Below are 26,473 nucleotides of genomic sequence, written 5' to 3' on the forward strand. Positions count from 1 at the left end.
TAAAAAAGTGTACTACATTTTCAGCAAATGGTGTAGACTACTGTATTAAGAGCTCTGGAGAAGCTTGTATACACCCATTTTTTTGTATCAACAGAAAAAAGATTAACTTGCAACATGTAGCATACAAAATATAAAACAATATCTGAAGCATATGCTGGATTACAGTACTGAACAAGGGGAAAGTCTTTTCAAAATAGTAACAATGATTTATTTGTAACAGTTGGCACAGACTGATTACAAAATAATTAACATAAAACACAACTGTACAAAGCACCCTGATAGCATTCCTGAATGTCACATATTTAGCACCAGTATCCCATTTATATTATCACAGTATTTTGAAAATGGGTGTCAACAGGAAATTTTAAAGTGCTCTTATGATAGAAGCAAAATCTAGTGGCTGAAATACTAGTATTAAAATATAGTCAGAAAAACAAGCATTCCCTTTCATTCAATAATTTATTACTCTTCATGACTAGAAATTTACAATTTCTTAAAAAACAATGTATTTATAAAACAAAAATACAGCACAAGTTTAAAAATGATAAAAAATGAACTTACATAGTAAAAATCATAACACACAGCTGTCACAAGTTTGGCTGTATTGTAACATACATACAGTGGCTATATACAGTCAGTGCTTCATATAATTTAAAAAAAATATCACACCTTTCATATATTTCTTCTGTAAATAGAAGACTTGAAATTTGCAAAGGGAATTTTATGCTGTTGTATCTGAAAATAGAACAAGGCAGCTAGGGTAATGAGTCAGCAGCAACACTTCTGCATGTAATGCACCATGGACTTCTCTTAGACATGAACCCTAATTTGGTCATCTAAGGCACACATCACAAATGCTGCACTTAATGTTATTTATTTTTTTCAAAAATCACTCATGACAGTCCGAAATGACTTAATAGTATGTAAACATTCTGATGAATCCTGAATTATATGAAATCTGGTAATTATTATGTCAGTACATATTCTGTTATTCATATGTATACTCACAGAGATGGTGCCTTAAATATCCAGCAAAAATGTGCAAATGACACTGAAATTATCAACATATTGTTCATTAATCTGTGACTGCCTAAACAAAACCACTTTCAGATGTACATAAAAGGTAAATGTGTCTAGTATCACACATGTTGAAGTAACCAAGAGAGGAAGGAAGACTGAATTAGGAGTAGTTGTGCATTAAAAATGACATAATATAAACAGATACAGTTGTTTCATGCATATAACAGCCTCACAGATAAACTGGTAAAATTTATCAGCAGTTCATTCTTTTGTAGATATAACAATTTTCTTCTAAACTGTATAATTTATAATATCTTGTTTGCTAGTTCATTGATACTAGGATGAACAGAATTGTAGAAGTTTACTGTCGTTGCATAAAATGCCTCATTACTTTAATATCTGATTTCAGATTATGCAGTTTCCATCCTTTTAGCTCAATCAATCATTAGAAAAAAATATGTTTTTTATCATTCAAAATATTTTAAAACTTTTTTAATTAGCTTGATTAAAATTTATCTGTTGTACTATAATAACTCAAATCTGCTGCAGAAGTCACAAAGGTATAAATAATGCATATTACAAATAACATTACAGAAACATTCTGGCAATTGTGAGATGGTTTAGAAATATTCTGCATCTTCATGAAACTGCTGAACCACTGTGAGTACTGAACAAATTTTTCTTTGTGGATATGTACCTTTCACATTGAATAAAATAAAAAAAAATTATTTAAGCAAATTTCATGCTGCATGAAGATTACTAAGAATCTGAAGCACAAGTGGGGTACGAAAAAGAAAAGACAGCGGCCATTACATACTCATTCATTCAAGCTTGACATCTCAAACACACAAAATAAATTCTCTCTTTACAATAAACATTAATTGTACTAACATGAACACAAATTCAATGAGATACTATATAGCAGAGCACCAAATAAGAGTTTCATCCTACAGCTCGGTAACTGCTGCAATGAGATCAAATAACTAGAAATATTTTGACAAGGCCACTCACAGTTTACTGTGTCATAATGAAGAAGTGACTACAGAAGACTTTTTCCTCATTTTAATGCTACACTTATGAGCAGTGATATTTTAAGAGATTTTTTTTTAACACAGTACAAAACTGGATGCACCAGAAAGTCATTGTCATCAGTACTGCGTATTACAACTTAAGTTTTCAGAATTGTAGTGATACAGAGATGCTGGTTGCTTCACTTGGAGGTGTGTGTGTGTGTGTGTGTGTGTGTGTGTGTGTGTGTGTGTGTGTGTGTGTGTGTGTGTGTGTCTTTGTATAAAATATTTTAAATGGTTTCAAATTTCCTTTATATCTATTAAAATTATTACATAAAGTAGAACTTAAAATATAATATTTTGATTTCCTAAATAAATCTAAAACATTATTAAAAATTATATTCAAAAATTTAATTCATTTTCATGAAATATTCATTACTTTGTGTGTATTATGGATCAAAAAACATTTTAAGACTAAAAGTGTCAAGGGAGCACTTAATTCATCTATGATGCTACACAATGATTCATAAAAGAAAATATCTCTGTAAGACATTTGGGTACTAAGATAGCAGTTATTGTTGTTAAATGTAAACCGATAGTATTTGTCACTAAACACTCCAAAAGCTTCCAACATCAGTTTTATAACAATACTGCAGCTAACCACAGCCAAACATTTCCTTCAAACCTTGCATTTTCTACATAAAAAGATCATTAAGGCTCTGACAAACATCAGTAAACATAATATCTGTTACCTGCCCACAAATGAATATTACTTGTCATCTCTTTGTATTGCTAGAAAAAAATATTTGAAATAATATACATCAGCAGTAACTGTGCACTGCATTTAATTATATATTAACAATTCAATCAGATCCCTGCCTCATATCATATCAAAATCTTAATACACATTATTTATATATCATATATATAACGATAATGCACGCACTGTTAAAGTCTAATGCATTACATCCACACTCCAATCCAGTCACTTGATAGGAAGACATTTAAATAATGCATTTGATTCTCATCAATGACTTTCACTTATTGACAATTTGACAATATTGCACATAGTTTGACTAGATGAAAAAAAAATAAAAAAATGCAGTATCTGAAGCAATGGAATAACTTGCAACAAATCTGCACTCTTTACTGATGTAACGTCAAGTCTTGACTAGTAGTACTGAAACTGGAATTCTTTGAATATTGCCTATGTGTAGAATTATTGTGATACAGGATAAATCATTACATTTCAGTATGTTAATAGCAACATTGAATTTCAATTTTTGTGGAGCTATTTGCAAAATAATAGCAGCAATCTTATGCTTCTGCAATATAATAAGTATACTTTATAATATAATTATTTTGATGATTTATGGAAAAGTTAGCTGTAATCATCAAGAAGAACTGGTTATGTTTTTCTGCAACAAGAATGTGACTGAAAAATTAAAAGAAAGTTATTTCAAATGATCATATCAAGTTAAAGCTCTTGCATTTCATGGCACAGTTTCAGTGCATCAACTATAAAGTAAAGGAAATAAACACACAAACATAAATAAGATGCAAACTTAGCATCAAATTTGATGTGTACATTATCAGTAGCAATAAATGCAAAAAATCAGCCCCTAACCACACAAATTATTACTGTCTGCAGCACTAGTAGTAATGCGTTTTTTAAAGTATATGAAACAAATTGTTCACTTTACCATATGAGAATAAAATAATTAGAATCATTTACAATGTATATTGAAATTAAAATAAGCCCTTATATCCTTATTTCACTGATAACCAGTCCATAAATGTTTATATACACATGAATCAGTCTTTCAGAATGGTATTCTCACTTAAGACGTTTCCCAGAATGCTATTTGTTGATAGGACTTTAGAAAAATTTTGTGTGCGCAGCAGTTTGATCAGATATAAAACTCAATTTCATTGGTTTTTCTTTCATTATATTTAACACTGAGTATTTTTTAACCAAAGTCATTTTCCTGTCACAGTCACATCAGGGAACAACAATAGTGAACACAATGCAGCTTACATATGGTTGTAGTTGTACCACTGTGGTACAATATGGAAAAAGCACAATTATAACCAATTGACTTAGCTCTCAACTAACTGCATCTATGTTATTATCTGAATTCATTATTTTCAGTGCTATATATTATCTACTCAGATAAACTAAAACAAAAATCTAGCCCAAAATGTTTGATGATTTTTTTTCCATGTACCAGTAACTTGGAGTTTATGATCTCTGTAAACTGTTGGCTACCATTATTTATGAAAGATATTCAATAATTTTTCAAATTTTAATACAAGGTAAGGTGAATTTATGCATTTTACTTCCCCATGATGATAATGAAAGACAGCATGAAAAATATTGTATTATTGTGTGATTAAAAATTTTTCTTGGTGTAACTGTTGTAGATAAGTTAACAGATTTTATTAACCTAACTTTAACAACAAGTCTGCCTTTCAAGTTTACTTTTGTAATGCAAGACAATTATGGAACAATCAGTCTTTTCTCTTCTAATCTTCAGCTAGCTCAGTAGCTATACAGAAGAAAGAACTTAATTATTATTGATTAATATAAACAAAGCAGTGACTTTTATTGCGTACAATCTGCTGTTGATTATACAGCAAGCAAATATCATAGCAAATGAACTCAAATGTCTGAACTTACAAATTTCCTTATTCCCTCCTGTTTGAAAACTGACTTTTATTTGGTAGTCATATGAGGCAGTGCTCTCCAAAAATTCCACAGAAGGTCTATTATTTTGAGTAATAAATACAGTAGTTAATCAGTTTCATACTTTTATGCATTTCTGATTACTTCAGATTAAATTCATGTATCACTGGTTAGACCAAACTTTTGTTGCATTAATTACAGTGTTATAATGCACAATTGAAGCTTCTGTTTCCCTGTATTATCTATGACACAGTTCCACAAACATCCAAAATTGTTTAGAGTGAGTGTCCATTATGAGACCATTTCTTTAGGTTTTCATACTCCAAATAATGCAACACTACCAGTTTAGACTTCCTCAAAAACCAAAACAGAAAAAAACAGTACATCTTTTCAATAATATCACCAATGCACTTCACTTACTCTCTAATAACATAATTTTAGACATGGCGTGTGTTTTATGTTGCAAAGATTCCTCCTTTGTGGAAAGTTAGTATCAGAATTATTACTATGAGGAATGTCATTCATTTACTTAAACACTCAACCATACTCTCTCTCTCTCTCTCTCTCTCTCTCTCTCTCTCTCTTCTCTCTCTCTCTCTACATCTCCTTCTGTCCCCAGACACTTGAAAATGCTGTTAACTCCTTCACTTAAATCATTCTCTCCACGACATACTCTACTAATTTAGACATTTTCACATAATTGAATAACATATTCAAAATCTACATCATTAAGTCAAACAGATTTTCTATAGTGTTTTGATGGTTAGCACTGCTGAAACTGTGGAATGGTAAACTGTACTTTACATACCACAAAAATAACCAAATATTAAATATTATTTATAACTTACAACTCAGTACAAACATAGGAAAATCACATGATTTATATCAAATGGAAATCCCTTACACAACTGTAGTTTCTGTACAGAACAGAAAGAAACAACTGTCAGCTTTGTAACAGATTTATGTACAACAGGCAAATGTGTATAAATATATCTACAAAGCTCAGTTCCACACATTTGCCTACATTAATACTTCAGTTCTGTTTATGTATTTAGATAAGTATTATCTTATTAAGAGGAAATGTTCTCTTTCACAAGCAACAGGCACTGTGCCCACAACAATTTCACAAACATAATTTACCTGAATCTAAGACAGGCACTCACCTGTATGCAAACAACTAACAGCTGCTCTCACTCCCAGGTCTACTAAAACTAGATCTTCTCAACCACATAAGTAAGCTTCCTTATACTTTATTTCATTTCTTCTTTTGGCTTCATTACTGAACCACATACACTTAGAATCACAAGTTTCGCTCTTACCGATTCACATTTGTTAATTCAGGCCACGTGATCACCATTGTCAATATCCATTGAAGCCTGTGGTGAGCTGGTGTTCTCCACAGCCTTTTCTGTAACACTTTCAATAATCTGTCCCACACTAACACCAGTTTTTTCAGGAATTGTGTCAATATGACCACCTCCAGAATTTTTAGGAAGAGCTGGAGTCTTAGGCATTGGGCTGTCCCCACTACAAGATGACCCATCATCACAACTGTTAGAAACAGCACTAGCAGCAAAGTGTTTTGTCTTGTTCTCTGGCATTTCTGTGCCAGGTTGTGATAACCTTTTGTCCACTGTCTTGTTGCTAGTGGCATACTGAGTAATCTGCCGAACTTGTGCTTGCGATGACAATAAGCTTGCCACCCTAGCTTGGGAATTTTCATCAGGAACTTTACTAATAACACTATTAAGCTGTAAAGAATGTGAAGTACTTCCAGTAGGCTGTGCAGACTTGTTGAACTGGCTGTCACCACAACTGTAGTCATAACTGCAGCAAAGCCTCCCATCCTGTAAAAGAAAATATTTTGTTTTTATATTCCCTGTGAAAGAAAAAGTAACTAATATTACTTTATGTACCTTATTTACTACATCTTATTTCCTACAATAGCAAACACATCACACCACTTCACTGATATAAACAAAATACACCTTAGCTAGTTTATTCACATGTGAAATAACAAAAGGAACATGTAATAATAGAGTTTTCTATGAAGCTAATGTATGATGGTCAAGAGCATACAATTACAGTATCTGAAGGTCAGTAACATCTGCAACACTGCATCAGTTGAAACATGGTGGAATACTATACTGTGAATGTATTTCATTAAAACTCTTTCTATAACCTTTCATTTAACATTTTCATGAAAATAATTTCTGTTTAATGTGCAAATAAAGTCAAAAATAAGTAGAATTTACAGTCTGCAAATGAGCTAAAGTTAAAACTTTTCAAAAGTAGATGTACACCACCCATCCAAAGTGTTCCAATACTGATCATATTCCTGGCATATAAGCAGCACAGAAGCTACAGTGACAGCTTTACTAACAACTTTAAACAAGAGATGTGCATTAGACCAGTCACTTGTGAGCAGGCAGTATTCTTAGTGGATGTGTGGTAGTAGCGTGTCAACATTTTTATGAAGTTAAAACATAAAGTAGGACAAAGGACCAGCAACTTGCACACTTCTGATGATTTTTATATCACACTTATTTTAAATTTTAAAAATTTTGATAGTGAATATGAATCTGTTATCTTATCCACAAGAGTAATGTGCTATTAGCATAGGATACTGTAATGCATCAGTCCACCCATTATCGACCATGTGCCATTTTCATATTTTTAGAGTTACATTTTGATCACAGCGTACATCCAGTTCAAAGGTTTCACCACATCTAATTACAGTGTTGTATTTTTAATGATTCCTGAATTTTCACAGTTTTAATTTGTACATTATAATTGATTAATAGAATCTATTGGATGTTGTGAAGTTTGTACCTGGATTAGCACTATTTAATGAAAAGTGGATGATAATCACTGTAAAAGCATGAAGTGTGCAAAGCCTCACAGCGCATAAGAATATTACATGTAGCCACTAGTGACCTCTATTGAGATCACTTTAATATGGTCATAACATGAACCTTCAGTATATTATGTACATATGGAGTGCACTTACACTACTTCTCTTAGGGAAGTTACTGGATCCTGAATAAGCATTTCTGTTCTATACATATATAATAATAGCAGTTATGATTATTGTACATGTGTGCACTCATGGAAGTGTATATTAACATTTATAATGAAGGTATGGACAGTTAATTACACCAATAGGAGTCATCTAATTTTTCTGGAATGTAAAATTTTTTAAGGATTACTGTAACAGCTATGTATTGCTTGCAGGCTACAGTTTGAGAATGGATAATGTAGTTTGAAACTAGTCACCACAAATACAAATATTTGAATCAACTGTGACAGAAAATAAAAAATTTGTGTATCGACACAGTTGAGTTGCAAATTGCAATAGAAGACCATCTCTAAATCAAGTATTCAAGACATTCTCCAGAATGTTTTGAAGACAAGCAAAGTGTGTACAAAGTTTCCCTCGCACACCTTGACTCTGAAACAAAAATGATTATGTGAGACAAGAGATTGTCTGGCATATACAGTGTTCAGATAACTTACGTGAGTTTTTCAGCTTAGTTAACCTATCTTGAGGTCACTTTTTGACAGAATGGATAAAGTGAAAGACAGATCAGATGTGTGTTGTGCTATCGACCAACTGTGCATCAGTGATTATAATACCAAGTTGGCACTAAGTTTTCTGCCTTACAAGATTGGTCACAATCTATGGTAATATAATAAAGTTTTTTTCAACCCTCCATCTAAGATTAGGGTCCATTAGATTCCATTAAGGATTATCTTCATTTGCATAAGGTGGGTGCCTATTGTATTCCTTGCAATTGTCAGATATTGGTGAGACTATCAGAATCGTGGAAAACCAGTATACTTACAACAGCTGAGCATATTGGCTACTGCAGAACATTGTCTTTGCACCAGTCATCCTATGGAATATAACAATGGAGCATTTCCAGCTAATGGGATAGTGTTATTAAGGAAGGAGTTGAAATTAAATTAGCAAGTAAACTTGTAAATAGTGATGGAGGTTTTTGCTTAAATTTGGTGTGGAACCCTACTCTCTCACTTATCGAAAACAGAGGGTCAAAGTTAATCACACTTCACATTTTGTTCAGTAATTTTCATCATCAGTAACTTCTGGCATTCATCATCTTTTGTGGGGTGGTAGTGCTAGTGTTTATGGAGAGAGAGAGAGAGAGAGAGAGAGAGAGAGAGAGAGAGAGAGAGAGAGAGAGAGAGAGATGTTTCCAAAATTGCTCTAAAAACTAAGATTTTAAATTCCTTTGTACAGAGCTTACTTGGCTGCATTTTTGTCTTGAAAATGAAGGGTGATCACCTGTCAAAGTAATGATGGCTATGAGGATGTCATCCAGCTGCATTTGTGTAAGTTATTTGAACACAGATGATTATGCATGGATGCCTATCAAAACTTGATCAAAATGCAAAATGTGAACAATTCTTTTCTGCAAAATATTATCATGAAAGACAATACCTGGTGTTATCAGCATGAAACTATCACAAAACACCAACGTGCAGAAATTAACATGAAGTGTTAATGGTCTGATGTCATAACCAACACTCAAGCCATTGCGATGTGTGAGTTTAACAATATACCAAAGAAGGACTTTTCTGACAATATCACAAGGCTATAAGAGTGTTCTGCACACTGTACACTAGTAGTGGGAGACTGCATAGAACAGCTTAGGCATTAAAACCATCACATAACTTTTCTCTATTTTTTATTAATTCACCTTTGAAAGTTTTTGGGCTGATGGGGTCTTATCTTCTGCCTCTGTGGTCACGGATTTACAGGATTTAAACACAGTCTGAATTTCTCACAGTGTGTTAAAAGGAAATTATCTACTTGCACATATGAAAAAGATTATGATCAGATAAAAATAGCAAGAAATCAATATTGATAAAAATAGGAGATGTAAGGAAGATCACAATAATGATAAAATATAAATAATGTCACATCTGAATCAAGAGAAACAAATTACTAAAAAGGTAAACAGCACTATTAATTGAAGTTACTCAAATTAAAAGGTATTAATGATAAAAGAGATAAAAGGAATTCATTCTGTCACAAAACAACAGTCATAAAACAGTCATAAGAGCATACAAAAGCAGCTAGCTGGATAATTAAAAAATAAGTAAAACAAATCAGTAAGAAGTTAATTCAGTAGTGTAATTCTTACATTAAGCATAGGTTTCACATTCTTATTAAAACTACCATGTACCAGTCACTTCTTTTACATTAATTTGGTCATCACTATACATCAAAAGAGCTACATTTCTATATCATGCCGATTATAAAAAGCAAGTGAAGGAATGACTGTAGCAGAATATTGCACATAAACTTTCCAAAGAAAATGAAAACTTATACTCATGTCAGTATTATTTACTCAGCTGTGTAGGTTTCCTTATCTATTCCCATAACTCCTCTAGGATCTGTCGATCATCTGTCTTACTTATTCTTCTCAAGAAATACTTGTCCTGGCCAACATAATCTTCATAAAAAAATCCCTTGCTGAATGGCTCCCATGTTTATTTGAATGGTTCTGATGAAGATATTAAAGTTTTATCTCTGCTTCACTATACTTTCAGTGTAGATAAATGTATACCAACAAAGGCCATACAGCTTACACAATACATGCTTTGGTACAGTTAAGACTTCAGTACTTCCTTCACCATATAGCTGAGGATTCTTTTTCATGGCATTAGTAACTCACAATTCACTTGCAGTCAATTTATGCAAATCATTACAACTGACATTTATATGGTTCTCACTTCCTCTTTTCCCATAACTTATTTCTTCATGCATATGCCATATCAATTCCTCTCCTAATCTGATCCTATTTATTTTGGTGTCAGCTTTCAACTCTTCTGATGAAATGTTTAACACATTAATAAAACCACAAAAATCCATGGCATACATTTCTTCTCAAGTAACAAAATCATTCTTGTACATAAACTTGTTGTAGTACAGAATCCTGTGTGAGTCACTGAAGTGTTTCCCAATGCTAATACTTTTTCATCAGTATGGTGCATGAATCTGTTTTTTGTGAATCTGTACAATCTTGACATAATTTTGTTGACTAGTGTCTTCAGCAAAAGCTAGCATGTAATTGAAAATTATAAATGGTTACATAGTCTTTGCTTGATGCTGTAGTAAGTAGGAAAACAGCTCATCACAAAATATGAAGAAAGATGTAACCTTGCAGTAGGACCTGCCTACGTCTTGGTACAGCTGTGCAATTGCTAAGTTCAGTATTATCATAAAATATGCTATCTGTGCAAACATCTAAATTTCTATTAGGTCATGTGCTCTCATAATGATTCAGAGGTCCCAGAAACAATTACTGTTGCTCACTTACTAGATGAACTTCATGTGTAAAACTCATTGGTGTCCAGGCGGTGAGCAAATTAAATTGGTATCAGTACATTCATACGCTGAACAAAAATTCCGTTCATTCTGCTTTCAGTCACTGTCTTGGTTTCCAGATAAAAATGCTAATGTATTTTGCATGTTTTCACTCCCTGATATGTTACATGATAATCTTCCTGGGAAATGCAGCTAAGGTCTATGAAGTATTTAGTCTGCAAAAATGAGCAACAAGAATATTATGTTGACTGGATAACTAACCTCCTGTAAGACCTATCCAAGTACCTAGGAATTCTTACACTTGTGTGAAAGTAAACTTACTCTTTAAACAATACACTTCAGTTTTAAATCAGTTAAGCACTACACAACAGTACAACCTATACAAATAGTTTTTCATGTGAGTCCTGCATTCCTGTCTACTCTACTCTGTGAAGTGCTTATGTCTGCAAACTTTTTTTTTTTTTTTTTTATGCCCCCCACTGATATATGGTATGTCACTGAAAATGTATATGTATTTACAAATAAATTAAAAACATATCTAAGTAGGCACTGTGTGCATACAGCATCTGAATATTTAAACAATGAAAGCTCCAGGTAGAAATATCAACAATGTAGGAAAAGATAGATTGCAGCTTACTATAAAGAAGAGCACATTAAGTTGCAGACAGGCACAATTAAAAGATGCATATGCAAAGCTTTCAGCTGCAGCCTTCATCAGCAACAGAGAAAGAAACACCACTCATACACACAAGCAAGAACACCCCATGCACACATGACCAACAATTCTGGTAGCTTTGGCCAGAATGCCAGCTCAAACTGCCAGAGCTGGTGGTCATGTGTGCATGTGGTGTACTTGCTTGTGTGTATGAATGGTGTGTCTCTCTGTTGCCGATGTAGACTGTGGCTGAAACCCTTATGTAAGTGTCTTTTAATTGTGCACCTCTGAAACTTAATGTGTCTACTTTATTGCAAGTAGCAATCTATCTTTTACTACATTATCTGAATATTTGAGTTCTGGTTTTTCTGACCTCAGTTAGAGTTGTAAAAAATAAAGTTTATTGAAACTAAACTTTCCCTTGTACAGTACAATACATTATAATCACTATCATTTATAATTTCTGAATAGTCACAAAGTTACTGGGTATGTATTAATAGTAGCCAAGAGCTGGAAATACTGCAGCTTTTTTTTACAGAAAAGAGGCTTTGTTGTAATTAAATAAGATGCTAACACACAGTGTTGTAAGTAATCAACAGGTGGGGTGAAATTCTAGATAAATAACACCAACCATATATTATTAATTATAGACAGTTGCTAATTAAATTTACAGGTGCAGACAGATCTCTTTATCTCTGTCACATACATAAATTTTGCACAAAAACATTCATGATGGGGCTTCTGGAGAATCTCAACATACAGGAACAGTATTATCAGACAACTACTAATTATCTTCTCTGAAAAAATAGCAAAAAGCAAGAATGTAACACTAGGATCAAAAAGCACCTCTACAAAATCTTTAAAGGGTTAACATTAAGTTAAATTTACATCTTGGACTTCTTTCCACATCCCAGATCTGACAAGAGTTTGTTCTACATAATGAGTGACAACTGGGAAATTTCTGACAAGAAAAACCAGTAATTAAGACACAGCCTATGCTTGACTAGGGCTCGGGCAGTAGGTGATTTCCTTCAGTATGTAAGAGCAAAGAATGTTTTTCCCTGCTCCTCAGCATCTATTTATAATCATCAGGAGGACTAGCACACAACAGGCACACTTGTTTAATAATTGCTCCATCAAAAAAACTAAGCTCATAAGCCAAGATACAGTACAGCACAACAGTTAACAAATAGAAGACAATATTTATCTTGAACACAATCTTTATCAACGTGTTGGACAGTGCTACAGTTGAAACAGTATCCAGCAGCTAATATTATGTCCACTGGTTAATGTTTGTTGATAATTAATGAGAAGGAAGAGAGAAACTGGTCATCAATGACTCTAAAAAAATAAGATTAAAATGTTGAAACTGAAAATTATTTTGGTAGGAGGTAATTATTCAATGGGTGATACAAATTTTAGGAACAAAACTCATTCACAGCACAACCACGTACAAATATTTGTGGAAAATGAATAGCCAAACACATATATAACATATATATAACAAAATATATATAATAGTGGAATGTAGTTATACAACCATTGAGTAACTGTCATGGATTATCAAACCACAGTTATAGGAGTCAAAGAACAAGCAAAGGAGTCAGCCATTGAGAAGGAAGTGGGACAGGGTTGTAGCCTATCCCCAATGTATTCAATGTGTAAACTGAGCAGACAGTGAAGGAACCAAAGGAAAAATTGGAAAGGAATTGAAAGTCAGGCAAAGAAATGAAAACTTTATGATTTTCCCAAGACAGTAATTCTGAATGAGCTGGCAAAGGACTTGTAATATTAGTTAATAGAACGGATACTATCGTAAAATGAGGTGAACATCACCAAATGTACAACTAAGGTAATGCAGGGTAGTTGAATTATGTCAGATAGTTACTGAGGTATTTACATTATGGAATAATATGCTAAAAGTGGCAGAAAAGCAAAAGTAACTTACGTCAGCAGAGTAGAGGGGATGTAAAATGTTAGAGTGGCAACAACAAGTAAAGCTTTTCTGAACAAAGAGAAAAATGTTAAAGTCTAATTATAGATTTTACATGTTACAAAGTCTTTTGCTAAAGTATTTGACTGGAGTACAGTCTTGTACAGCAAAGAAATGTGGACAGTAAATGATACAGACAAGAAGAGAAAATAAGCTTTTGAAATGTGCTGCGGCATTAGAAGCCTGAGGATTAGATGACCTGATAGCATAATTAATCAAGAAATATTGATTTCTGGGGTGCTGCACTAGACGAGATATGATAGTGACAAGACATGCATTCCCAAGCTGTTTTTTGGATGGATCACCAGTGACAAGACTGGATGTGATGGCCTGGGAAATTTGCTTTTGAAGTAGGTTCGTGGGGTGATTATATCCAGTGTAGGCTGAAGTACTTAGCAGTACACCTGTTGCCACTCAGTACTATCCAGGTTTTTAATGTATTAATCACCTACTTTGACAAGGCTATGACTATCTAAAATAGTGGCCTGAGATGAGGCCTTTCTGTCCAACATTTTGCTCATCCCATTTAGAATATGCCTGCATCATCCTCCCAATCTCCACAATATCCTTGTCAGACCCTTTGCTTCTTATGCAGCCATTTCCTTGCCCTACGGATCCTATCCCTGTGACCATCCCCTATGCACCCTCCTACTACCACCAATACATCCCCTGCAATTGTCAAAACATAAACTATCAAAGGGAGAGCCACCAGTGAAATGATATAACTCATGTACCAGCTGTTATATAAACACTGTTTGGCTATTTGATTTGGCACGAGTGTCACCAAGTTATCAGTTAGGATGAATGCCCATAGGCAGAGGGTGTATACTGGCAACTCACAGTCTCCTGTTGCAGAGCATGCTCTAAAGCATGACAGTCATGACCTCAGTGCCTGTTTCACCACACATGCCATCTGGATTCTCAGTTTCTGAGAACTGGCAACTGGCACTACAACACTTCCTTAGTTTTCACCACCCACCTGTCCTTAATTGACATTAATATCTTTGGTCTCAGCATTTCTTCACAGTAACTATTCCTTTCTTCTCTACAAATGGCTCTGAGCACTATGGGACTTAACATCTATGGTCATCAGTACCCTAGAACTTAGAACTACTTAAACCTAACTAACCTAAGGACATCACACAACACCCAGTCATCACAAGGCTTTCTTCTCTACATTTTAGTCTTCTATATATATTTTATTTTCTCTGTATATTCCCCCCCCCTCCCCACCTCTAACTTTATGCTCATTTTAACTCATGAATGATGTTTTATCAGTATCTCTGTCTTTCATATTACCCTATCGTCCACCTTTAGGCTCTCAGGTTTTCAGATCTTGTCCAGGCTCAGTCCCCAACACTCAGTCTTTCCTTCTCATCCTGTCTGGTAATTCTTCCCTAACCAAGGGTTCTGGGCAACAATGCAGGAAAAAAATAAATTGCTACTTAACATAAAGATAACATGCTAAATGCAGACAGGCTCAATTAAAAGACACTTTGTCAGGAAGAGAGAAACACACAGCACACAACTCTAACACACATGACTGCCAACTCCAGCAGCTTGGGCCACAACTGTGTCCGAAAGCTTAAGTGTAAGTGTTTTTTTAACTGTGCCTGTCTGCAGCTTAGCATGTAGTCTTTATAGCTAATAGCAATCTGTCTCTTCCTACGTTTTTAATATTCCTGCACTGAGTTTCCATTGTTTTATATTATTTTGTTTGTATTATTTTCTGTTCCATTTCATTGAAATGAATTCACACAAATTTACATGTACATCTGGACAAAATCCACACAACATTTTTTGTCTACAGATGGATAAATAAAATAAATAGATGAAAAATCATGCTTTCTTTAAAGATCTGCAATGATAGATATTTGAAATATTTGGAATAGAGCAGAAATAAAGAAGATCTACACACATTTTTTACGTATAAGGTCATATACCACATTAGTGGTGTAGAAATTCATACCTGGGAGTGAGTACTATGCACACATCAGCAAAATAAATTTTGTTAACATGCAATTAATATGAATAATAAAAGGGTACAAAAAGACAGCAAATAATTTCAAAGAGAAATTGTGATAGTAATATGAAGCAAAATACGTATCATCCAGAAATAATTAAAAGCACCTAGTAAGATAAGGCATTATTTTTGGGCAAATTAATGGAAATGTATATCGCTATTTCCAGAGCTGTAAGATTTGTAAAAGATGTATTATAGTATAAATTATGTACTTTGTATGGCAATGTATATAATGTTAAATATCATGTGTATATATTGTCTGCAGTATTTATGTTGTTTACATTCATTCATTCTTTATTGATCCACTTAATCATTTTGCGTGCAGAGAGTACTACATGTAGTTAAACATTTAAAAATATACATTAAACTTAATTAAATACAGCAAGACCTACACAATTGTACAACAGTTATAAACTACAGGATATAGTATTAGTATACTCGTAAGTTGTTCAAAATTAAGGTCAACAAGGCCTAATAGAAATTAAAATTCGTGGATACATTTAAAATCAAATTATGTACAGATAAGCATCACATAATTTATACAATAGTTAAGATTTACTAGATAAATATAATAAGTACATACAAGAAGATCAATTTTAAGAGTCAGTTAGGACTTACTGAAATTTACATTTTGAAGATAAATTATAGTACAGGAAGATAAGTGTGCAAATATATTACTTAGAAAAACCATATTCAAAATATTCATTTAAGTTATAAAAAGTGGTAATATCGATTGAAGCCTTCTTTTAAAATGTGCTGGATTGTTTATGTTTTTTTATGTTTAGTGGTAGATGATTATAAAGTTTAATCCCCATGCATTTTACACTACCAGCACATAATTTGGTGGAATGGCGAAACTGTGTCAACAAGTATTTCCCTCTAGTGTCATGCTGGTGATAGTCCTGATTCTGCTTCCAATATGTTAGGATTGAGTGAAAAAAAGCATGGTACACTGATGTTAGGACATTTACACTCTTCACTTCCCTGACTGACAGTAGCATAAAACATACTTTACTTAGCTTGTTAGCTAAGCTGTTAGTTTGCCTTTTCCAGCTTAGAGTGTCAGAGAGAGATATCCCAAGGAATTTAATTACATTTTCCGGGTCAATACTATTTACACTTATTTGCATAGTTGGGACAGTGGGATTTCTGCTCTGAACTGTATGAAATATTACACCTACAGTCTTTTTTGCATTAAGAAGTAGCCTTTTAGTTGTAAGCCCTGAATGTAATAGAGCTGTACATTGGCTGACTGCAGCTTCAATGTGATCATCTGAGTCAGATACCAGAATATTGGTGTCATCAGCAAAAAGGAAGGTATTGCAAGTCATTACACGAAGAGGAAGATCATTAATGAAAAGGAGAGATAGGATTGGGCCTAAAACTGATCCTTGAGGGACACTATGTTTTATGGTTTGCATATCAGAATGTGAAACTGTGGATTTTCCTGAAGGTGTGACCTCACATAACTGCACACACTGTTTTCTGTTTAGTAGGTAGCTTTGAAACCAATTGTAGGTAGTGCCCCGTATACCATAGTTACATAATTTTTGTAATAGTATTCTGCGATTTACAGTACCAAAGACCATTGTAAGATCAAGGAACAACCCCACAGCTGACTGTTTCCTATCTACAAGAGTGAGTGTTGTATCTAGAAATTTATAAACAGCATATACTGACATTTTCCCCAGCTGGAATCCATATTGAGCTGGAGAAAGGATACTATACTCATTCAGAAATGATTTTAGTCTGTCAGCCACTACATGCTCAAATATTTTACTAAACACAGAGAGGACTGCTATAGGCCAGTAATTATTGGGATCTTGTTTAGAGTCTTTTTTGTGTATTGCTATACTCTTTGCTATGGTAAGTAATTTAGGGAATATGCCTTCCAAAACCGAAGAATTAATGATATGTGGTAGAGCCTTACTTATTATACTTGAACATCTGTGAACAAGGAAACAAGGGATTTCATCTCGTCCAGCAGAAGGAACTTTTATTATATTTTGGCAGATTGTATTTTTGATTTCTGCTTCTGAGGTTGGTGATATATATTATCCACATAATACTTTATTCACTGATTTGTTTTGTGTTACAGTACAATATTTGTACAAAATGTAATTTTACAGAACCAAATAAACATCAATCAATCAAACTGGAAACAATTATAGCATAATTTCATAAGTTCTCCCCAGACATGCAGATATAACCATCACTGATCATGTTGCATATTCCAGAATGAGATTTTCACTCTGCAGCCGAGTGTGCGCTGATATGAAACTTCCTGGCAGATTAAAACTGTGTGCCCGACCGAGACTCGAACTCGGGACCTTTGCCTTTCGCGGGCAAGTGCTCTACCAACCAAGTTTCGCAGGAGAGCTTCTGTAAAGTTTGGAAGGTAGGAGACGAGGTACTGGCAGAAGTAAAGCTGTGAGTACCGGGCGTGAGTCGTGCTTCGGTAGCTCAGTTGGTAGAGCACTTGCCCGCGAAAGGCAAAGGTCCCGAGTTCGAGTCTCGGTTGGGCACACAGTTTTAATCTGCCAGGAAGTTTCATATCAGCGCACACTCCGCTGCAGAGTGAAAATCTCATTCTGGAAACATCCCCCAGGCTGTGGCTAAGCCATGTCTCCGCAATATCCTTTCTTTCAGGAGTGCTAGTTCTGCAAGTTTCACAGGAGAGCTTCTGTAAAGTTTGGAAGGTAGGAGACGAGGTACTGGCAGAAGTAAAGCTGTGAGTACCGGGCGTGAGTCATGCTTCGGTAGCTCAGTTGGTAGAGCACTTGCCCGCGAAAGGCAAAGGTCCCGAGTTCGAGTCTCGGTCGGGCACACAGTTTTAATCTGCCAGGAAGTTTCATATCAGCGCACACTCCGCTGCAGAGTGAAAATCTCATTCTGGAAACATCCCCCAGGCTGTGGCTAAGCCTTGTCTCCGCAATATCCTTTCTTTCAGGAGTGATAGTTCTGCAAGTTTCGCAGGAGAGCTTCTGTAAAGTTTGGAAGGTAGGAGACGAGGTACTGGCAGAAGTAAAGCTGTGAGTACTGGGCGTGAGTCGTGCTTCGGTAGCTCAGTTGGTAGAGCACTTGCCCGCGAAAGGCAAAGGTCCCGAGTTCGAGTCTCAGTCGGGCACACAGTTTTAATCTGCCAGGAAGTTTCATATCAGCGCACACTCCGCTGCAGAGTGAAAATCTCATTCTGGAAACATCCCCCAGGCTGTGGCTAAGCCATGTCTCCGCAATATCCTTTCTTTCAGGAGTGCTAGTTCTGCAAGTTTCGCAGGAGAGCTTCTGTAAAGTTTGGAAGGTAGGAGACGAGGTACTGGCAGAAGTAAAGCTGTGAGTACCGGGCGTGAGTCGTGCTTCGGTAGCTCAGTTGGTAGAGCACTTGCCCGCGAAAGGCAAAGGTCCCGAGTTCGAGTCTCAGTCGGGCACACAGTTTTAATCTGCCAGGAAGTTTCATATCAGCGCACACTCCGCTGCAGAGTGAAAATCTCATTCTGGAAAAATCCCCCAGGCTGTGGCTAAGCCATGTCTCCGCAATATCCTTTCTTTCAGGAGTGATAGTTCTGCAAGTTTCGCAGGAGAGCTTCTGTAAAGTTTGGAAGGTAGGAGACGAGGTACTGGCAGAAGTAAAGCTGTGAGTACCGGGCGTGAGTCGTGCTTCGGTAGCTCAGTTGGTAGAGCACTTGTCCGCGAAAGGCAAAGGTCCCGAGTTCGAGTCTCGGTCAGGCACACAGTTTTAATCTGCCAGGAAGTTTCATATCAGTGCACACTCCGCTGCAGAGTGAAAATCTCATTCTGGAAACATCCCCCAGGCTGTGGCTAAGCCATGTCTCCGCAATATCCTTTCTTTCAGGAGTGCTAGTTCTGCAAGTTTCACAGGAGAGCTTCTGTAAAGTTTGAGAGGTAGGAGACGAGGTACTGGCAGAAGTAAAGCTGTGAGTACCGGGTGTGACGCGTGCTTCGGTAGCTCAGTTGGTAGAGCACTTGCCCGCGAAAGGCAAAGGTCCCGAGTTCGAGTCTCGGTCGGGCACACAGTTTTAATCTGCCAGGAAGTTTCATATCAGCGCACACTCCGCTGCAGAGTGAAAATCTCATTCTGGAAACATCCCCCAGGCTGTGGCTAAGCCATGTCTCCGCAATATCCTTTCTTTCAGGAGTGATAGTTCTGCAAGTTTCGCAGGAGAGCTTATGTAAAGTTTGGAAGGTAGGAGACGAGGTACTGGCAGAAGTAAAGCTGTGAGTACCGGGCGTAAGTCGTGCTTCGGTAGCTCAGTTGGTAGAGCACTTGCCCGCGAAAGGCAAAGGTCCCGAGTTCGAGTCTCGGTCGGGCACACAGTTTTAATCTGCCAGGAAGTTTCATATCAGCGCACACTCCGCTGCAGAGTGAAAATCTCATTCTGGAAACATCCCCCAGGCTGTGGCTAAGCCATGTCTCCGCAATATCCTTTCTTTCAGGAGTGCTAGTTCTGCAAGTTTCATAGGAGAGCTTCTGTAAAGTTTGGAAGGTAGGAGACGAGGTACTGGCAGAAGTAAAGCTGTGAGTACCGGGCGTGAGTCGTGCTTCGGTAGCTCAGTTGGTAGAGCACTTGCCCGCGAAAGGCAAAGGTCCCGAGTTCGAGTCTCGGTCGGGCACACAGTTTTAATCTGCCAGGAAGTTTCATATCAGCGCACACTCCGCTGCAGAGTGAAAATCTCATTCTGGAAACATCCCCCAGGCTGTGGCTAAGCCATGTCTCCGCAATATCCTTTCTTTCAGGAGTGCTAGTTCTGCAAGTTTCGCAGGAGAGCTTCTGTAAAGTTTGGAAGGTAGGAGACGAGGTACTGGCAGAAGTAAAGCTGTGAGTACCGGGCGTGAGTCGTGCTTCGGTAGCTCAGTTGGTAGAGCACTTGCCCGCGAAAGGCAAAGGTCCCGAGTTCGAGTCTCGGTCGGGCACACAGTTTTAATCTGCCAGGAAGTTTCATATCAGCGCACACTCCGCTGCAGAGTGAAAATCTCATTCTGGAAACATCCCCCAGGCTGTGGCTAAGCCATGTCTCCGCAATATCCTTTCTTTCAGGAGTGCTAGTTCTGCAAGTTTCGCAGGAGAGCTTCTGTAAAGTTTGGAAGGTAGGAGACGAGGTACTGGCAGAAGTAAAGCTGTGAGTACCGGGCGTGAGTCGTGCTTCGGTAGCTCAGTTGGTAGAGCACTTGCCCGCGAAAGGCAAAGGTCCCGAGTTCGAGTCTCGGTCGGGCACACAGTTTTAATCTGCCAGGAAGTTTCATATCAGCGCACACTCCGCTGCAGAGTGAAAATCTCATTCTGGAAACATCCCCCAGGCTGTGGCTAAGCCTTGTCTCCGCAATATCCTTTCTTTCAGGAGTGATAGTTCTGCAAGTTTCGCAGGAGAGCTTCTGTAAAGTTTGGAAGGTAGGAGACGAGGTACTGGCAGAAGTAAAGCTGTGAGTACTGGGCGTGAGTCGTGCTTCGGTAGCTCAGTTGGTAGAGCACTTGCCCGCGAAAGGCAAAGGTCCCGAGTTCGAGTCTCAGTCGGGCACACAGTTTTAATCTGCCAGGAAGTTTCATATCAGCGCACACTCCGCTGCAGAGTGAAAATCTCATTCTGGAAACATCCCCCAGGCTGTGGCTAAGCCATGTCTCCGCAATATCCTTTCTTTCAGGAGTGCTAGTTCTGCAAGTTTCGCAGGAGAGCTTCTGTAAAGTTTGGAAGGTAGGAGACGAGGTACTGGCAGAAGTAAAGCTGTGAGTACCAGGCGTGAGTCGTGCTTCGGTAGCTCAGTTGGTAGAGCACTTGCCCGCGAAAGGCAAAGGTCCCGAGTTCGAGTCTCGGTCGGGCACACAGTTTTAATCTGCCAGGAAGTTTCATATCAGCGCACACTCCGCTGCAGAGTGAAAATCTCATTCTGGAAACATCCCCCAGGCTGTGGCTAAGCCATGTCTCCGCAATATCCTTTCTTTCAGGAGTGATAGTTCTGCAAGTTTCGCAGGAGAGCTTCTGTAAAGTTTGGAAGGTAGGAGACGAGGTACTGGCAGAAGTAAAGCTGTGAGTACCGGGCGTAAGTCGTGCTTCGGTAGCTCAGTTGGTAGAGCACTTGCCCGCGAAAGGCAAAGGTCCCGAGTTCGAGTCTCGGTCGGGCACACAGTTTTAATCTGCCAGGAAGTTTCATATCAGCGCACACTCCGCTGCAGAGTGAAAATCTCATTCTGGAAACATCCCCCAGGCTGTGGCTGAGCCATGTCTCCGCAATATCCTTTCTTTCAGGAGTGCTAGTTCTGCAAGTTTCATAGGAGAGCTTCTGTAAAGTTTGGAAGGTAGGAGACGAGGTACTGGCAGAAGTAAAGCTGTGAGTACCGGGCGTGAGTCGTGCTTCGGTAGCTCAGTTGGTAGAGCACTTGCCCGCGAAAGGCAAAGGTCCCGAGTTCGAGTCTCGGTCGGGCACACAGTTTTAATCTGCCAGGAAGTTTCATATCAGCGCACACTCCGCTGCAGAGTGAAAATCTCATTCTGGAAACATCCCCCAGGCTGTGGCTAAGCCATGTCTCCGCAATATCCTTTCTTTCAGGAGTGCTAGTTCTGCAAGTTTCGCAGGAGAGCTTCTGTAAAGTTTGGAAGGTAGGAGACGAGGTACTGGCAGAAGTAAAGCTGTGAGTACCGGGCGTGAGTCGTGCTTCGGTAGCTCAGTTGGTAGAGCACTTGCCCGCGAAAGGCAAAGGTCCCGAGTTCGAGTCTCGGTCGGGCACACAGTTTTAATCTGCCAGGAAGTTTCATATCAGCGCACACTCCGCTGCAGAGTGAAAATCTCATTCTGGAAACATCCCCCAGGCTGTGGCTAAGCCATGTCTCCGCAATATCCTTTCTTTCAGGAGTGCTAGTTCTGCAAGTTTCGCAGGAGAGCTTCTGTAAAGTTTGGAAGGTAGGAGACGAGGTACTGGCAGAAGTAAAGCTGTGAGTACCGGGCGTGAGTCGTGCTTCGGTAGCTCAGTTGGTAGAGCACTTGCCCGCGAAAGGCAAAGGTCCCGAGTTCGAGTCTCGGTCGGGCACACAGTTTTAATCTGCCAGGAAGTTTCATATCAGCGCACACTCCGCTGCAGAGTGAAAATCTCATTCTGGAAACATCCCCCAGGCTGTGGCTAACCCATGTCTCCGCAATATCCTTTCTTTCAGGAGTGATAGTTCTGCAAGTTTCGCAGGAGAGCTTCTGTAAAGTTTGGAAGGTAGGAGACGAGGTACTGGCAGAAGTAAAGCTGTGAGTACCGGGCGTGAGTCGTGCTTCGGTAGCTCAGTTGGTAGAGCACTTGCCCGCGAAAGGCAAAGGTCCCGAGTTCGAGTCTCGGTCGGGCACACAGTTTTAATCTGCCAGGAAGTTTCATATCAGCGCACACTCCGCTGCAGAGTGAAAATCTCATTCTGGAAAAATCCCCCAGGCTGTGGCTAAGCCATGTCTCCGCAATATCCTTTCTTTCAGGAGTGCTAGTTCTGCAAGTTTCGCAGGAGAGCTTCTGTAAAGTTTGGAAGGTAGGAGACGAGGTACTGGCAGAAGTAAAGCTATGAGTACCGGGCGTGAGTCGTGCTTCGGTAGCTCAGTTGGTAGAGCACTTGTCCGCGAAAGGCAAAGGTCCCGATTTCGAGTCTCGGTCGGGCACACAGTTTTAATCTGCCAGGAAGTTTCATATCAGCGCACACTCCGCTGCAGAGTGAAAATCTCATTCTGGAAACATCCCCCAGGCTGTGGCTAAGCCATGTCTCCGCAATATCCTTTCTTTCAGGAGTGCTAGTTCTGCAAGTTTCATAGGAGAGCTTCTGTAAAGTTTGGAAGGTAGGAGACGAGGTACTGGCAGAAGTAAAGCTGTGAGTACCGGGCGTGAGTCGTGCTTCGGTAGCTCAGTTGGTAGAGCACTTGCCCGCGAAAGGCAAAGGTCCCGAGTTCGAGTCTCGGTCAGGCACACAGTTTTAATCTGCCAGGAAGTTTCATATCAGCGCACACTCCGCTGCAGAGTGAAAATCTCATTCTGGAAACATCCCCCAGGCTGTGGCTAAGCCATGTCTCCGCAATATCCTTTCTTTCAGGAGTGCTAGTTCTGCAAGTTTCGCAGGAGAGCTTCTGTAAAGTTTGGAAGGTAGGAGACGAGGTACTGGCAGAAGTAAAGCTGTGAGTACCGGGCGCGAGTCGTGCTTCGGTAGCTCAGTTGGTAGAGCACTTGCCCGCGAAAGGCAAAGGTCCCGAGTTCGAGTCTCGGTCGGGCACACAGTTTTAATCTGCCAGGAAGTTTCATATCAGCGCACACTCCGCTGCAGAGTGAAAATCTCATTCTGGAAACATCCCACAGGCTGTGGCTAAGCCATGTCTCTGCAATATCCTTTCTTTCAGGAGTGCTAGTTCTGCAAGTTTCGCAGGAGAGCTTCTGTAAAGTTTGGAAGGTAGGAGACGAGGTACTGGCAGAAGTAAAGCTGTGAGTACCGGGCGTGAGTTGTGCTTCGGTAGCTCAGTTGGTAGAGCACTTGCCCGCGAAAGGCAAAGGTCCCGAGTTCGAGTCTCGGTCGGGCACACAGTTTTAATCTGCCAGGAAGTTTCATATCAGCGCACACTCTGCTGCAGAGTGAAAATCTCATTCTGGAAACATCCCCCAGGCTGTGGCTGAGCCATGTCTCCGCAATATCCTTTCTTTCAGGAGTGCTAGTTCTGCAAGTTTCGCAGGAGAGCTTCTGTAAAGTTTGGAAGGTAGGAGACGAGGTACCGGCAGAAGTAAAGCTGTGAGTACCGGGCGTGAGTCATGCTTCGGTAGCTCAGTTGGTAGAGCACTTGCCCGCGAAAGGCAAAGGTCCCGAGTTCGAGTCTCGGTCGGGCACACAGTTTTAATCTGCCAGGAAGTTTCATATCAGCGCACACTCCGCTGCAGAGTGAAAATCTCATTCTGGAAACATCCCCCAGGCTGTGGCTAAGCCATGTCTCCGCAATATCCTTTCTTTCAGGAGTGCTAGTTCTGCAAGTTTCGCAGGAGAGCTTCTGTAAAGTTTGGAAGGTAGGAGACGAGGTACTGGCAGAAGTAAAGCTGTGAGTACCGGGCGCGAGTCGTGCTTTGGTAGCTCAGTTGGTAGAGCACTTGCCCGCGAAAGGCAAAGGTCCCGAGTTCGAGTCTCGGTCGGGCACACAGTTTTAATCTGCCAGGAAGTTTCATATCAGCGCACACTCCGCTGCAGAGTGAAAATCTCATTCTGGAAACATCCCACAGGCTGTGGCTAAGCCATGTCTCTGCAATATCCTTTCTTTCAGGAGTGCTAGTTCTGCAAGTTTCGCAGGAGAGCTTCTGTAAAGTTTGGAAGGTAGGAGACGAGGTACTGGCAGAAGTAAAGCTGTGAGTACCGGGCGTGAGTTGTGCTTCGGTAGCTCAGTTGGTAGAGCACTTGCCCGCGAAAGGCAAAGGTCCCGAGTTCGAGTCTCGGTCGGGCACACAGTTTTAATCTGCCAGGAAGTTTCATATCAGCGCACACTCTGCTGCAGAGTGAAAATCTCATTCTGGAAACATCCCCCAGGCTGTGGCTGAGCCATGTCTCCGCAATATCCTTTCTTTCAGGAGTGCTAGTTCTGCAAGTTTCGCAGGAGAGCTTCTGTAAAGTTTGGAAGGTAGGAGACGAGGTACCGGCAGAAGTAAAGCTGTGAGTACCGGGCGTGAGTCATGCTTCGGTAGCTCAGTTGGTAGAGCACTTGCCCGCGAAAGGCAAAGGTCCCGAGTTCGAGTCTCGGTCGGGCACACAGTTTTAATCTGCCAGGAAGTTTCATATCAGCGCACACTCCGCTGCAGAGTGAAAATCTCATTCTGGAAACATCCCCCAGGCTGTGGCTAAGCCATGTCTCCGCAATATCCTTTCTTTCAGGAGTGCTAGTTCTGCAAGTTTCGCAGGAGAGCTTCTGTAAAGTTTGGAAGGTAGGAGACGAGGTACTGGCAGAAGTAAAGCTGTGAGTACCGGGCGCGAGTCGTGCTTCGGTAGCTCAGTTGGTAGAGCACTTGCCCGCGAAAGGCAAAGGTCCCGAGTTCGAGTCTCGGTCGGGCACACAGTTTTAATCTGCCAGGAAGTTTCATATCAGCGCACACTCCGCTGCAGAGTGAAAATCTCATTCTGGAAACATCCCACAGGCTGTGGCTAAGCCATGTCTCTGCAATATCCTTTCTTTCAGGAGTGCTAGTTCTGCAAGTTTCGCAGGAGAGCTTCTGTAAAGTTTGGAAGGTAGGAGACGAGGTACTGGCAGAAGTAAAGCTGTGAGTACCGGGCGTGAGTTGTGCTTCGGTAGCTCAGTTGGTAGAGCACTTGCCCGCGAAAGGCAAAGGTCCCGAGTTCGAGTCTCGGTCGGGCACACAGTTTTAATCTGCCAGGAAGTTTCATATCAGCGCACACTCTGCTGCAGAGTGAAAATCTCATTCTGGAAACATCCCCCAGGCTGTGGCTGAGCCATGTCTCCGCAATATCCTTTCTTTCAGGAGTGCTAGTTCTGCAAGTTTCGCAGGAGAGCTTCTGTAAAGTTTGGAAGGTAGGAGACGAGGTACCGGCAGAAGTAAAGCTGTGAGTACCGGGCGTGAGTCATGCTTCGGTAGCTCAGTTGGTAGAGCACTTGCCCGCGAAAGGCAAAGGTCCCGAGTTCGAGTCTCGGTCGGGCACACAGTTTTAATCTGCCAGGAAGTTTCATATCAGCGCACACTCCGCTGCAGAGTGAAAATCTCATTCTGGAAACATCCC

At 39.3% G+C, this 26,473-nt stretch overlaps 1 protein-coding gene across 1 annotated transcript in view; it reads right to left on the minus strand.

Moving 5' to 3' along the window:
• Positions 1-230: 230 nt before the first annotated feature.
• LOC126175368 (protein kinase C-binding protein NELL1-like) overlaps positions 231-26,473 on the minus strand; it is a 931,698-nt gene continuing 905,455 nt past the window's right edge. Inside the window, exon 15 of the mRNA XM_049922135.1 lies at positions 231-6,563. Within this exon, the coding sequence (XP_049778092.1) occupies positions 6,054-6,563 (510 nt within the window). The 3' untranslated portion in view covers positions 231-6,053. The remainder of the gene's footprint in view (positions 6,564-26,473) is intronic.

This window comes from Schistocerca cancellata, chromosome 3 (assembly GCF_023864275.1).
Source record: "Schistocerca cancellata isolate TAMUIC-IGC-003103 chromosome 3, iqSchCanc2.1, whole genome shotgun sequence".
NCBI lineage: Eukaryota > Metazoa > Arthropoda > Insecta > Orthoptera > Acrididae > Schistocerca > Schistocerca cancellata.